Below are 15,184 nucleotides of genomic sequence, written 5' to 3'. Positions count from 1 at the left end.
GACAATTCTAAAAACTTTGTGAGTGCACAAGTGGTGGTTATGGACTTGCTATATTAACTGCAAGACTCTTCAATGGTGATTGTTCACCCGCACAGTCACAACAGATGGCTGCTGGCCAGCTCTACAAGGACTACAGTGGGTCTGCATCTCTGATGACCCACCAATACCATTATTTCTACAAGGACTGCAGTGGGTCTGCACCTCTGGTGGCCCGCCAATACCGTCACCTCTACCAGGACTACAGTGGGCCTGTCCACAATTTCTACAAGGACTGCAGTGGGTCTACACCTTTGATGACTCACCAATACCATACTCTCTACCAGGACTACAGTGGGTCTGCTCTGTGATGACCTACCTACCAATATTCGTCAGAACTTCGAATGACTCTGCTGTGGGTTTGCTCCATTGTGGCCCATTACCTGTCAGCATGTCAAGAGTCAGCACTGTCTTTCCGTTGGAAGGACACCACTACTTCTTCAAGACTGCATGGAAATCCACTACTTCTGTGTGCAATATTTTTTACTAATGAGACTTTGTGAAAAAAAAACTGTAATTACGATTATGATGAATGATCAGGACTGTCTTTATGGGTTGTGAGAAAATTTTAGCTTTTGACCAACATTGTATCAATAAGTGTGTGCATTGGATATCTTTGTTAGTGTAATTATAAAAAATTTTATCAAATCATTATTGGCGACTGGCCAAAAAAATTTGTAAAATTTTTTGTGGGGAGCATGGGGGCTATGTAAGCTAGGTAGTTTATGTTTCTTATTGGCAACGTTACGTAGCGCTCTGTATGAAAATCACTGGCTGTGCTGTGTGCAGTCTGTGGCTAGTTTGCATTGTTGTCTGCCATTGTAGAGGGGCAGCTGGATGTTAACAGCGCGTAGCGTTGGGCAGTTGGAGGTGAGCCGCCAGCAGTGGTGGATGTGGGGAGAGAGATGGCGGAAGTTTTGAAATTACATATATTATGACTTTTGATGATATTAAGGTAAATACAGTGTTTGTTCTCTATTAAAATCTTTCATTTGCTAACTATCCCTATCAGTAGTTAGTGCCTTCAGTAGTTTGAATCTTTTATTTAGCTGGCAGTAGTGGCGCTCGCCGTATTGCAGTAGTTCGAGTAACGGAGATTTTTGTGAGGTAAGTGATTTGTGAAAGGTATAGTTGAGGTGTAAAAGACAGGTCCACACCGATTTACTGCACGGAATGCTTCCCGACGTAACAGGTTTCTGAATCTAATATTTCCTCATAATACACTCCTGGAAATGGAAAAAAGAACACATTGACACCGGTGTGTCAGACCCACCATACTTGCTCCGGACACTGCGAGAGGGCTGTACAAGCAATGATCACACGCAGGGCACAGCGGACACACCAGGAACCGCGGTGTTGGCCGTCGAATGGCGCTAGTTGCGCAGCATTTGTGCACCGCCGCCGTCAGTGTCAGCCAGTTTGCCGTGGCATACGGAGCTCCATCGCAGTCTTTAACACTGGTAGCATGCCGCGACAGCGTGGACGTCAACCGTATGTGCAGTTGACGGACTTTGAGCGAGGGCGTATAGTGGGCATGCGGGAGGCCGGGTGGACGTACCGCCGAATTGCTCAACACGTGGGGCGTGAGGTCTCCACAGTACATCGATGTTGTCGCCAGTGGTCGGCGGAAGGTGCACGTGCCCGTCGACCTGGGACCGGACCGCAGCGACGCACGGATGCACGCCAAGACCATAGGATCCTACGCAGTGCCGTAGGGGACCGCACCGCCACTTCCCAGCAAATTAGGGACACTGTTGCTCCTGGGGTATCGTCGAGGACCATTCGCAACCGTCTCCATGAAGCTGGGCTACGGTCCCGCACACCGTTAGGCCGTCTTCCGCTCACGCCCCAACATCGTGCAGCCCGCCTCCAGTGGTGTCGCGACAGGCGTGAATGGAGGGACGAATGGAGACGTGTCGTCTTCAGCGATGAGAGTCGCTTCTGCCTTGGTGCCAATGATGGTCGTATGCGTGTTTGGCGCCGTGCAGGTGAGCGCCACAATCAGGACTGCATACGACCGAGGCACACAGGGCCAACACCCGGCATCATGGTGTGGGGAGCGATCTCCTACACTGGCCGTACACCACTGGTGATCGTCGAGGGGACACTGAATAGTGCACGGTACATCCAAACCGTCATCGAACCCATCGTTCTACCATTCCTAGACCGGCAAGGGAACTTGCTGTTCCAACAGGACAATGCACGTCCGCATGTATCCCGTGCCACCCAACGTGCTCTAGAAGGTGTAAGTCAACTACCCTGGCCAGCAAGATCTCCGGATCTATCCCCCATTGAGCATGTTTGGGACTGGATGAAGCGTCGTCTCACGCAATCTGCACGTCCAGCACGAACGCTGGTCCAACTGAGGCGCCAGGTGGAAATGGCATGGCAAGCCGTTCCACAGGACTACATCCAGCATCTCTACGATCGTCTCCATGGGAGAATAGCAGCCTGCATTGCTGCGAAAGGTGGATATACACTGTACTAGTGCCGACATTGTGCATGCTCTGTTGCCTGTGTCTATGTGCCTGTGGTTCTGTCAGTGTGATCATGTGATGTATCTGACCCCAGGAATGTGTCAATAAAGTTTCCCCTTCCTGGGACAATGAATTCACGGTGTTCTTATTTCAATTTCCAGGAGTGTAAAAACTCAGCATGTCCTACTCAAAGGAGAGCTGTCGGCAGATGGGAGAGCAAATTTCGGGCATAGCTGAGATTCACTGAAACAACGCTAAGGTACTGTAATCGACCAAGCAAGAAGGTAGTTTAGAAAAAGCTCGTTTCTCCGTTCCATAACTACTGCTCAAGGCTATTAGATTTCTCTCTGTCTGGTCATGTGAGGGCTACGGTGTAAGCGATGAAGATCAGAAAAGTCGTTAAACTCAGAAAGCGGCTTTTTACTGGATGTGGCTCAGTACTGGTATATACGTGGGTTGAAGTCCGTGAGGAATGGCTGAAGCGGATAGTAACAACCTTACAGTGTGTTGGACGACAGGTCGAGCACATCTAGCAGCATTTACGGGTTATCACCAGCATTTTTCTTGTTCTGCACAAAATGCGATGTAACTCGAGAGTGAATAAAGCTGTACTCAAATGAAAGACACACTGATTTTCTCGTATAATTCTCTATTTATCTGGTACGTTACGTGATACCCCGTTCCATTTAAAAATAACTAGTTGCATCCAAGGCAGTGGCTGTCGAAACGGTCGCCTTGTGGGAAATATACAGCGTGTCCCAGTTCTGTTAGAACTGACTGAGTGAAAGTCCAGACGGCAGTGCCATCGCGTGGCGAGTTGCGGCTTTACTATCTTTGAAGTTTGAACAATTGCCCAGTAGGAGACTTAAGCAGTAGCATCGCAGCAGCAGGCGTCCTGGCCTGACACTCTTCGGAAAACGACTGTGGAGCAGCGAGGCAACTTCAACTTCTGAATTAAGCTTTGCGTTTGCGGGCGACAATTCCTCGAATTCGACCCGAAAAGCAAGAGGCAGGTCCCTGGTCGCTACACCACGACAACGACCCAGCCCACGAAAACAACGGTCGTGCACGAGTTTTTGGTGAGGAAAGCGATCACAGTCCCGGATCAGCCGCTGCATTCGCTGGATTTGGCTCCAGCCGATTCTTGTTGTTTCGCAAATTGATGCTGACAATGAAAGTGCATCGTTATAACACAGTTAAGGACATTCAAGAAAACTGTACCCCGAGACTAAATGCAATTACAAAAAAGGGGTTATGGTGACTGTTTCAAAGCACTTTCGAGATAATTTCAACTGAGTATTGATTCAGGGAGAGAGTGTTTTTGAATAAACACAGTGATTTTGCGAACATAATTCACGACTTTAATTTTTAATAGTCACAGTCTTAACGGAGCTGGGACGAACTGTGTAGAACTTCACAGGTTTGGCCATTTCCCATCTCACATTACTTAACTCTAAATTTCAGTGTATGTTTAGGGGCCAAGGTGGAGGATCAACTCTAACCTCGGTGTAAAACAAATTCTTCCCAGTGTCGCCATTTGAGTTGCGAGCAGTGTGCATCTAGAAGTGAAAAAAATGGTTCTGAGCAGTATGGGACTTAACATCTATGGTCATCAGTCCCCTAGAACTTAGAACTACTTAAACCTAACTAACCTAAGGACAACACACAACACCCAGCCATCACGATGCAGAGAAAATCCCTGACCCCGCCGGGAATCGAACCCGGGAACCCGGGCGTGTGAAGCGAGAACGCTACCGCACGACCACGAGATGCGCGCTCTAGAAGTGAAAGCAGACGGCAATATGAGAAGAAGCTTGAGCCAGCTGTGAGCGAGTGGGGGGCTCACCTGGAGATGGCGATGTCCGCCTTCTGGAGGGCTATCTTGGAGGCGCGCTGCGCCGCGTTGACGGCGGCGTCGATGCGCTCGCGGAACTTGGCGGAGCGGATGAGGAACATGTGCTTCTTCTTCTGCGAGGTGATGAGCACGTTGTTCTTGTACTTGCCCTCCTCCTTGGTGCCGTCGCGCAGCGTCGTCACGCCGTAGCCGTACTTCTTGTTGGCGAACCACTCACCCTCGTAGCGCAGCCCGTCCGACCGCTCGCTGATGCCGAAGCCGGACCGCTTGTCGTTCTTCCACTCGCCCATGTACGTCTCCGTCACGCTCGCGTCCAGCTGCTCGTCCTGCGGCAGAGCACCAACAGCTGTGCAGCTCAACTACATCCCCCTTCACTGACGGACACACGCAAAAAAATAGTTAGCGAAGCTCTACTTCTCCTTGGGGATTCCTATATACAGAGTGGTCCATTGATCGTGACCGGGCCAAATATCTCACGAAATAAGCATCAAAGGAAAAAACTACAAAGAACGAAACTCGTCTAGCTTGAAGGGGGAAACCAGATGGCGCTATGGTTGGCCCGCTAGATGGCGCTGCCATAGGTAAAACGGATATCAAATGCGTTTTTTTTAATAGGACCCTCCATTTTTTATTACATATTCGTATAGTACGTAAAGAAATACGAATGTTCTAGTTGGACGACGATTTTTGGCTTTGTGATAGATGGCGCTGTAATAGTCACAAACATATATCTCGCAATTTTAGACGAACAGTTGGTAACAGGTGGGTTTTTTAAATTAAAATACAGAGCGTAGGTACGTTTGAACACTTTATTTCGGTTGTTCCATAGTGATACATGTACCTTTGAGAACTTATCGTCGGTGAGAAGGCATGCTGTTACAGCGTGATTACCTGTAAATACCACATTAATGCAATAAATGCTCAAAATGATGTCCGTCAACCTCAATGTATTTGGCAATACCTGTAACGACATTCCTCTCAACAGCGAGTAGTTCGCCTTCCGTAATGTTCGCACATGCATTGACAATGCGCTGACGCATGTTGTCAGGTGTTGTCGGTGGATCACGATAGCAAATATCCTTGTTCTTTCCCCACAGAAAGAAATCCGGGGACGTCAGATCCGGTGAATGTGAGGTGAATGGTATGGTGCTTCGACGACCAATCCACCTGTCATGAAATGTGCTACTGAATACCGCTTCAACCGCACGCGAGCTATGTGCCGGACATCCATCATGTTGGAAACACATCGCCATTCTGTCATGCAATGAAACATCTTGTAGTAACATCGGTAGAACATTACGTAGGAAATCAGCATACATTGCACCATATTGATTGCCATCGATAAAATGGGGGCCAATTATCCTTCCTCCCATAATGCCGCACCATACATTAACCCGCCAAGGTCGCTGATGTTCCACTTGTCGCAGCCATCGTGGATTTTCCGTTGCCCAATAGTGCATATTATGCCGGTTTACGTTACCGTTGTACGCTTCGTCGCTAAATAGAACGCGTGCAAAAAATCTGTCATCGTCCCGTAGTTTCTCTTGTGCCCAGTGGCAGAACTCTACACGACGTTCAAAGTCGTCGCCATGCAATTCCTGGTGCATAGAAATATGGTACGGGTGCAATCGATGTTGATGTAGCGTTCTCAACTCCGACGTTTTTGAGATCCCCGAATCTCGTGCAATTTGTCTGCTACTGATGTGAAGATTAGCCACGACAGCAGCTAAAACACCTACTTGGGCATCATCATTGTTGCAAGTCGAAGTTGACGTTTCACATGTGGCTGAACACTTCCTGTTTCCTTAAATAACGTAACTATCCGGCGAACGGTCCGGACACTTGGATGATGTCGTCCAGGATACCGAGCAGCATACATAGCACACACCCGTTGTGCATTTTGATCACAATAGCCGTACATCAACACGATATCGACCTTTTCCGCAACTGGTAAACGGTCCATTTTAACACGGGTAATGTATCACGAAGCAAATACCGTCCGCACCTGTGGGATGTTACGTGATACCACGTACTTGTACGATTGTGACTATTACAGCGCCATATACCACAACGCGAAAAAAGTGGTCCAACTAAAACATTCATATTTCTTTACGTACTACACGAATATCTAATAAAAATGGGGGTTTCTATTTAAAAAAACGCAGTTGATATCCGTTTGACCTATGGCAGCCCCATCTAGTGGGCCAACCATAGCGTCATCTGGTTTCCCCCTTCAAGTTAGATAAGTTTCGTTCTTTGTAGTTTTTTCGTTTGACACTTATTACGTGAGATATTTCGCCCGGTCACGATAAATGGACCACCTTGTATATAGCTTCGCAACTTGTATACAACGTGGGTGAGGAAATCGCTCCCTAGCTTTAAATATCATTTAGTTTTGTGATTGTTGATGTATGTTAATGAACGTATTGTTGTTTCGTTACAGGACACCTGCGAATACCTCAACCGTCCGTAGCATCTTCTTACGGTGAACGACGAGATGGCAAGAAAGTTGACTTTACAAGAGCGCGCTCAGCTCGCTTCGCAGTTTGAAGCGTGAAGATATGTTGCCCTTGTTCATCAGCGGTGGCGGGGTCTTCGTGGCCCTCACGCCATTCCTGATGCTAAGACCATTAGGAATTGTCATAACGAGTTAATGGCAACTGGATCGGTTGTCGACAAACCACGAGGACGACGACCTTTGGTGGTGCGATCTCCAGAAAGTGTAGCGGCAGTGAGGAACATCTTCACGAACAGTCCTGGTAAATCAGTAACTCAGGCAGCGCGTGAGACTGGAAGCACTAGGGACAAGGTGCGTGTTGTCTTACAGAAGAACCTGATCGGGAAATCCTGCAAACCCCATTACGTCCAGGAGTTATAGTTGGAAGATTGTGACAGGCGGATGGAATATGGGGAAATTATGTTGTCTTGGTACAATGATTGGCCATATTTGTACAAGAACACTATTTGGAGCGATTAGGCTACGTTTCAAGCTAGAGGATTCGTCAGTCGACACGACTGCTATTATTGGGCAGAAACCAGGAATGGCAACTGAAAATTCACCAAGTCGACTGAAATTGACAGTTTGGTGTAGTATGGACTCGAATCGTCTCATTGGACCTTTTGCGAGAACTATGAACAGCGACTGGTACTGCCAGATGCTGAGTGAGTATGTGTGACCACTGGTGTCACAACCGGAAAACGTTGTGAATATGTTGTGAATGTTGTGAATATTGTAGCTGCATCGTTCGTGATTGGCCGGATAAACACTTGCCAGGACGTTGGCTGCGATGGCGAGGTTCCCACGAATGACGTTCGAGAAGTCACGACCTTATCCCTTGTGTGTACCGAACAAACCCACGCACTCTGGACAAATTATAGGAGAGGATCACAGTTGTCCTCGGAAATGTGAGAAATCAGCTGATGACGTTCCTATATGTTTACGTCGTCTGCTCGACAATGCAGGCTCTTATGTAGGATTATACTACACACATTTTCGTGGTCCTGAAACCAACTACAGCTTGTTTCATTTGTAAATATACATTAATAAAAAGTTTAAGGAAATTTAAAACGAGGGAACGACTTATAATCCTCCCTATATTTCTTTGTTTGCAGGCACATGTATGCAGTACTGGTACAGGAACGAATCAAGCACCTAGAGGAGTCAAAATAAAACGGCGCATCCGATTTATAAAGTCAAATAACCTGCGGAAATTCGTTTTACTAAATTTGGCGGAGAACTACGTTAGAACAATCCACGCCGAGGAATTATAAGTGGACGGCAACAACGCACCATTACATGAACCAATTATTAGGTGGTGTAGACTCTTCCAGTGTGACCAAGGACTCTGAGGGCGAAGAACGAAGCGGCAGACCATCTCTGTAAAGAGTAGGGAACTGCGAGAGAAGTGGAGGCCCTGGTGCTCGAAGACTAGCTGAGCAGATCGAGGCGGTGATGGACATAAAAAAATTCGACGTGTATCAGTTTTTAACATCTGGCATGACATTTAGAGATTGATAACACCCGCTGTTTCCACGACTGTTCACACTCATTCAGAAACCTCACCGAACCGAGACATCAGCGGAAACTTTGCAGCTGTGTTCGGCCAACTCGAATTAAACAGAAAGACCCTATATTGTACGATTACAAAATTGCAAAAGAATGATAAAATATGGGTGTGGAGCGATCTGAAGCGGAACGACCACATAAAATTAATCGCGGGTACGGCAGGTGCCAGACTGAGATTCACTAGAGGAATCTCCAGGAAACGTAGTCCATCAACAAACAAATGACTCTCTCGACCAATACTTGAGTACTGGTCGTCAGTACCAGATAGGACTGGTAGAGGAAATAGAGAAGTTCCAAACAAGAGCAGCATGTTTCGTTCCAGGTTCATTTAGTGAGAGCGAAAGTGTCACGGGAATACTCAGTGAACTCCAGTGGCAGACGCCGCAAGAGAGGCGTTCTGCATCACGTTACGGTTTACTGTCAAAATTGCAAGTGTGTACACTTCTAGAAGAGTCAACGAATATGTTATATCGTCCACATATTGTGGCGCCACACCGAAGTCTGCAACGCGTATCGGTACCACAGACATCAGCGATATCTCGCTGCAATACTTAACGATGAATTGGAGAGGCTAAAGAAAACACGCCCTCCCTCTCACCATAGCAGCGCCCCCACACGGAGGTCAATATAGAGTCGAGCTAGGAAGCGCTCTGAGCCAGTTCGGAAATTCAGATAAAGCAGTCAGTATAGCTGAGCAGAACTCAAATGGGAAATGTTTAATATTGCACTTCAAGAGATGAGTCTGTCAATTAGCACACCAAGTAATGGTTTAATAGTCAATGACAGTTGTAAATTATGAAGCACTCCTGTGGAAAAGGACTGTATCAAGTTAAGTATGTCTTTTTATCATTCATGGAGCATTTCACACGTTTAATTCAGATGAGCCATCTCAAAGAGCAGTCAAAGAAAGTCACAGCCGAACGACTGTAGTTTTGTCGGGTCACGACGCAATGCATTGCTTCCTCCCACGTATATCTTGTGGAAACATTATGAAGATGAAATTAGGAAGACTCGAGTCCAGATGGAGGCTTACCGGAATCTTTCTTCCCGCGAACCATACGCGACTCTAATAGGAAAACGGGGAAGAGATATTGGTACACAGGGCGGTCAGAAAATGTGTGAAATGCTTGTAGGGATGATACAGGGCAGGTTGTACTGAGACGTAAATGTTAAGAAAGAAATTCGATACGTTGCTCCGTTTCCGAGTTATTTAGCGTAGAATTTAGCCAATCGGGGCGTCGCGCGCTCGCATTCAAGCGGCCTGCCAGGGGCGGTGTTGCCCAACGAGTGCCGTGTCTCGTTAGCTGAAACTCGAATTTAGCGCGCGACGATCTGATTGGCTAACTTCAATGCTAAATAACTCGGAAACGGCGCAACGTATCGCATTTTTTTCTTAACATCTATGTCTCAGTACAATCTGCCCTACAACATCACGACAAGCGCTTCAGACATTTTCTGACCACCCTGTATATCAGACTTAGTGTAGATGTAGATGCAGATGTAGATATACTCTTTTAGCCACCTAATCAGCACGGAGGAGTGCTAGATGTATCACTCTGACCCCGAGACAAAAGACCATAGCGAGGGGGGGACGAAACTTGTCGATTCATCACCACAAAATAGGCAAAGACCCAACCATCACCGCACGAGATACGCTGAGTATTTTCTGGGACTGCAATGGTGCAGTGCAAAAACATTAAACTCGTACAAAGCAAACCGATGTCTCCTGACAAGGTTACAGGAGGCTCTCAAGAAGAAGCGTCCCGGGGAGCTGTCTAAACGGGTGGTTTTGAGCCACGACAATGCCGCACCTCATTCTTTATAGTACGAACTCACCCATGCTGCCTGCTTGGGCTATCAAATTTTGACTGACACACTCATATCATCCTGACATATCACCAAGTGACTTCCTTGCCTGTCATCGTATGAAGAAACCATCACAAGGGATTTCCGAGGTGTAACGATTCCTGAAAAGCCAACACGCAGACTTCTACAAACAAGATCTCCTCCAAGCCCTCCACCGTTTTGGAAAATGCGTCACACTGAAGGGTGCATATGTAGAGAAGGACTAACACCAAGTTGCAATGTCCCAGGCTTATTTATCCTGGGTGATAATACAAGCCTCATTACTACCCCTCGTAGTGGCGGACCTACCTCGACGACGAAGCTGGCGTTGGAGTCGGTGTGCACGGAGGCGTTGGTGACGGCCGACTGGGAGGAGTCGGTGCTGACCCACGAGGTGGTGGAGCCGGTGCTGCGGATGCTCGCGGACGTGCCGCGCTTGTCCAGGTCGCTGGCGCTCCGGTGTTTCAGCTTCAGGCCCTGCAACACAGCCACGCACCACAGTTGCTGCTGCTCTTCACCGTTGAGAAGAGTGGCGTTGAGAAACAGCTTGAATAAATAAATTCTGATAAAGCTCCAAAGCTAGATGGAGCTGATTTGTGGCTGAGTTACCCTCTCTCTTAACCATAAACTGTCCCACGAAAAATAAAAGAAAAAAAATTAAAAAAAATAAAAGAAAACTGTAAGATGGTTGAAAGAAAGCACAGATCACGTTCGAGTACCAGAAACCGTCCGATACCCTCGACATTCGTTTCTGTAGAATCTTACAACATTTTCTGAGCTCAAACGTAATGAGGTTTCCGAATTGAATGATCTCTATACCAACCAGCGTGGATTCCGCAAACGTCGCTCATGCATACCTCGACTCGCGCTTTTCTCATATGGCATCCTGATAGCCACGAATTAGGTCAGTGAGATACATACAGTATTTCTTGACTTCCGGAAATCGTTTGACGCAGTAACACACCACGGTTTGTTAAGGTAAATCTGCACTGGTTTGAAGATTTTTTGGCGGGAGGTTCCAGGATGCTATCTTGGATGGAGAGTTCAAAAATGGTTCAAATGGCTCTGAGCACTATGGGACTTAACATCTACGGTCATCAGTCCCCTAGTCCCAGTGTTCCAGTTACGGAAGTACCTGAATTGAAAACATGCAATGCGCAACGCATTTTGAACGTGGTCTCCGAGCCAGTCTGATTTGTTGTGGAACCGGTCTAAGGCGCTGCAGTCACGGACTGTGCGGCTGGTCCCGGTGGAGGTTCGAGTCCTCCCTCGGGCATGGGTGTGTGTGTGTTTGTCCTTAGGATAAGTTAGGTTAAATAGTGTGTAATCTTAGGGACTGATGACCTTAGCAGATAAGTCCCATAAGATTTCACACACATTTGAACATATTTTTGCTGTGGAACATGCTGTCTCTCGATTTCAACTTGCGCCAGAAAACGGTAAACAGCACATGAAACATGTCTTGCACCAGTCTCACAACATCAATGTCATTTTCCTTTTTATGCGGTTTTTGGTACAATAAAAAAACGATTTTTCCCATCCAATGTGGTACGACCTTGCCGTGGTGGATGGGCTTACCCAACTAGTAGTGCCATAATTAGTGACTGCCTAACTTTCACAGCCATGCACATTGGACAGAATGGATGGTTAATGTGCAACTCAAATCATAGCGGTCGATTGCGATTCATCTGTCATTTGTAGCCGAAACCATTTACGTGATGAAGCTTACAGCGCCATCCATGGGTATCTTTTTCCATGACGTTTCCCTCTGCGTCAATAATATGCTGCTCAAATTTGATGCCATTCTGAGCTGCGGTTCTCTTTTTACAGCCAGTTGTTATTGGAGCTTTAATTGTGGACGCCGTGTATTTAATCTCCAAGTACTGAAGAACCAGCATCTGCGCGTTGTTAACATGCACTACGATTAACACTGAACTTACGTTTTGGCAAACGCCATGCTGCTGGCAGAGAAACGCCATTTCGCACGTCATGTGGAGAGCATCCAGGCGGAGAAAATGGAAAACTTAACCGCGTGTCGCGCGGGCGGAAAAGCTGTGGAACCCATTTTCCGGACTGTAGGTCAAAGAAACACCCGCTCCTCCTTGAAATGACGTGCAAGGCAAGGTCACACACCAGTATGTCCTTTGAAGCACGACTCGCGCTGCGTGATTTGCAAGCCACTGTCATGTATGCAAATAAAATTAGATAAAACTAAAATTTTCATACGAATGAGGCGATAGCCGGCGACAGAAAGCCGTAATGAATATTTATGCAGCAGTAAGTAACACGTTCCATTTTTTTATTTATAGAGCACCGGAGTTCACAGTTCCAAATAAAACAGACTGGAAAAGCCGTCTACTAACCAGACGAACTATTAGTGGCGCGCCCCGTTTTGATGTTTTCCTTCTACTTATTGCTAAACTGTTCGTGTAGAAATATGTTGTAAAACGCTGCTGCCGGAACAGAACGCTGAGGCAGATCAGAACTTCAAAATAACCCTTTCAGATCCCAAACATCTACGCTGCATGTATTCAGACTTACGCGATGAACAAAAATTTGTGACAAGTCCAGGATTCGAACCTGCGTGTCCTGCTCGCTTGACAGATACGCTAACTACTACGCCACCCTGACACAGTGGCTTTGTACAACTGAATAGACTACCCTTGCACGCCTCCCTCTTCCATCCAAATTCCCGTTCATGCCTCAGCCCCCCTAAACAAGAACAGCATTGCAGATGATCTCCAGCTCTATTGAAACAGCACATCAGCAGCGAACGAAACGGGGGATTCTGGAAGAAGCCGAGGTATAGGTGCTTTAATCAAATGAAACCATGGTTCCAGAGACTTCTTGAAGTCTCAAGCATCTACACTCCTGGAAATTGAAATAAGAACACCGTGAATTCATTGTCCCAGGAAGGGGAAACTTTATTGACACATTCCTGGGGTCAGATACATCACATGATCACACTGACAGAACCACAGGCACATAGACACAGGCAACAGAGCATGCACAATGTCGGCGCTAGTACAGTGTATATCCGCCTTTCGCAGCAATGCAGGCTGCTATTCTCCCATGGAGACGATCGTAGAGATGCTGGATGTAGTCCTGTGGAACGGCTTGCCATGCCATTTCCACCTGGCGCCTCAGTTGGACCAGCGTTTGTGCTGGACGTGCAGACCGCGTGAGACGACGCTTCATCCAGTCCCAAACATGCTCAATGGGGGACAGATCCGGAGATCTTGCTGGCCAGGGTAGTTGACTTACACCTTCTAGAGCACGTTGGGTGGCACGGGATACATGCGGACGTGCATTGTCCTGTTGGAACAGCAAGTTCCCTTGCCGGTCTAGAAATGGTAGAACGAGGGGTTCGATGACGGTTTGGATGTACCGTGCACTATTCAGTGTCCCCTCGACGATCACCAGTGGTGTACGGCCAGTGTAGGAGATCGCTCCCCACACCATGATGCCGGGTGTTGGCCCTGTGTGCCTCGTTCGTATGCAGTCCTGATTGTGGCGCTCACATGCACGGCGCCAAACACGCATACGACCATCATTGGCACCAAGGCAGAAGCGACTCTCATCGCTGAAGACGACACGTCTCCATTCGTCCCTCCATTCACGCCTGTCGCGACACCACTGGAGGCGGGCTGCACGATGTTGGGGCGTGAGCGGAAGACGGCCTAACGGTGTGTGGGACCGTAGCCCAGCTTCATGGAGACGGTTGCGAATGGTCCTCGCCGATACCCCAGGAGCAACAGAGTCCCTAATTTGCTGGGAAGTGTCATGTGGGATTTTATGATTGATTTCAGGTTGAAGATTTGTTCGGGGCAGGCTCTGTTGGGTCTGAAACCCGCTTGGTATTCCGAGATGGCGGGTTCCAGTTGTCCTTGCGTTCTTGTGAGAAGGCAGGTTGATAGAATTTTGTAGATGACCGGTAGCAGGGAAATTCCTCTATAATTGTTTGTGTCTGTCCTGTCACCTTTCTTGTGTAGCGGATGAATGAGTGCGGTCTTCCAGTCGTCAGGTATGATTTCGGTTGTCCAGGTGTTCTGTATGATTTGTGTGATTTCGTTTAGCGAGTTTGGTCCTAGGTTCTTCAGCAGTTCTGCCGTTATTCCGTCTTCACCGGCTGCCTTGTTGTTTTTCAGTTTCTTTATGCAGTGGAGGATTTCTTCTTTTGTTGGTGGTGGTGAGTCTTCCGGTGCGTTGGCCGGTTCTCTGGGTTCGAAGGTTATTATTATTATTATTAATAATTTTTATTTGTGGTTGGCAACTAGTATTTGAACATATTAAGTTCTGCATCACATAAGCTTCAATGAAACGTAACGTGTCTTTTATGGTGCAATCGATAGACCCATTGTCACTTCTTCACTTGTTCTCTTTACTTGTCACGGGAAATTGTTTGAGCGAAATTGGATGTGTGTGTGTATGGGAATTTCGGAAATTTCATTTTCTAGGGAGTTATTTCAAACCTTAAGGTCTCAGGAAATGCAGCACGTAAGATTTTGCATTTCACTGCGGAAAACTTCATTTTTAAGTTCCTTGCGGGGTTACCTACCTAAAATTCTGGCACTAGATACACAGTCTGATCAAAAGCATCCGTACACCCCTGGGTAATGCAGAATTGACCACTAGATGTCACGAGAGGCGGACTTGTCAACACATGCTGTGGCAGTTCAATGGAATTGTTTCAGTTTAGCGAATGCCCAGAGAACAGTACCTACCATCACGTGTAGTGCCAATAGTGGAGTATGAGGCAGTGTTACTGTAAGGGGGTGTGGCCCCCTTACTGAGCCCAGGTAAACGCTGGATGCGGAAGGACACGGACACATTTTACAGCATTGTGTACCACGTACCGTAGAGAAACAGCGCCTGTGGGGCAACGGTTTGTGGACAATATCACTC

At 47.3% G+C, this 15,184-nt stretch overlaps 1 protein-coding gene across 2 annotated transcripts in view; it reads right to left on the bottom strand.

Annotated features, from left to right (window-relative positions):
- The window catches only part of LOC126190750 (junctophilin-1), a 960,015-nt gene that overhangs the window by 293,465 nt on the left and 651,366 nt on the right, over positions 1-15,184 (bottom strand). For both annotated transcript variants that reach the window (XM_049931259.1, XM_049931258.1), the window contains exons 4-5: positions 10,589-10,756; positions 4,360-4,694 (exon numbers count right to left, since the gene is read on the bottom strand). In XM_049931259.1, the coding sequence (XP_049787216.1) occupies positions 4,360-4,694; positions 10,589-10,756 (503 nt within the window). The remainder of the gene's footprint in view (positions 1-4,359; positions 4,695-10,588; positions 10,757-15,184) is intronic.

The sequence above is a fragment of the Schistocerca cancellata genome, chromosome 6 (assembly GCF_023864275.1).
Source record: "Schistocerca cancellata isolate TAMUIC-IGC-003103 chromosome 6, iqSchCanc2.1, whole genome shotgun sequence".
Taxonomy (NCBI): Eukaryota; Metazoa; Arthropoda; class Insecta; order Orthoptera; family Acrididae; genus Schistocerca; species Schistocerca cancellata.
Note: the sequence above shows the minus strand (reverse complement) of the source record. Positions and strands in the feature narration are given on the sequence as shown.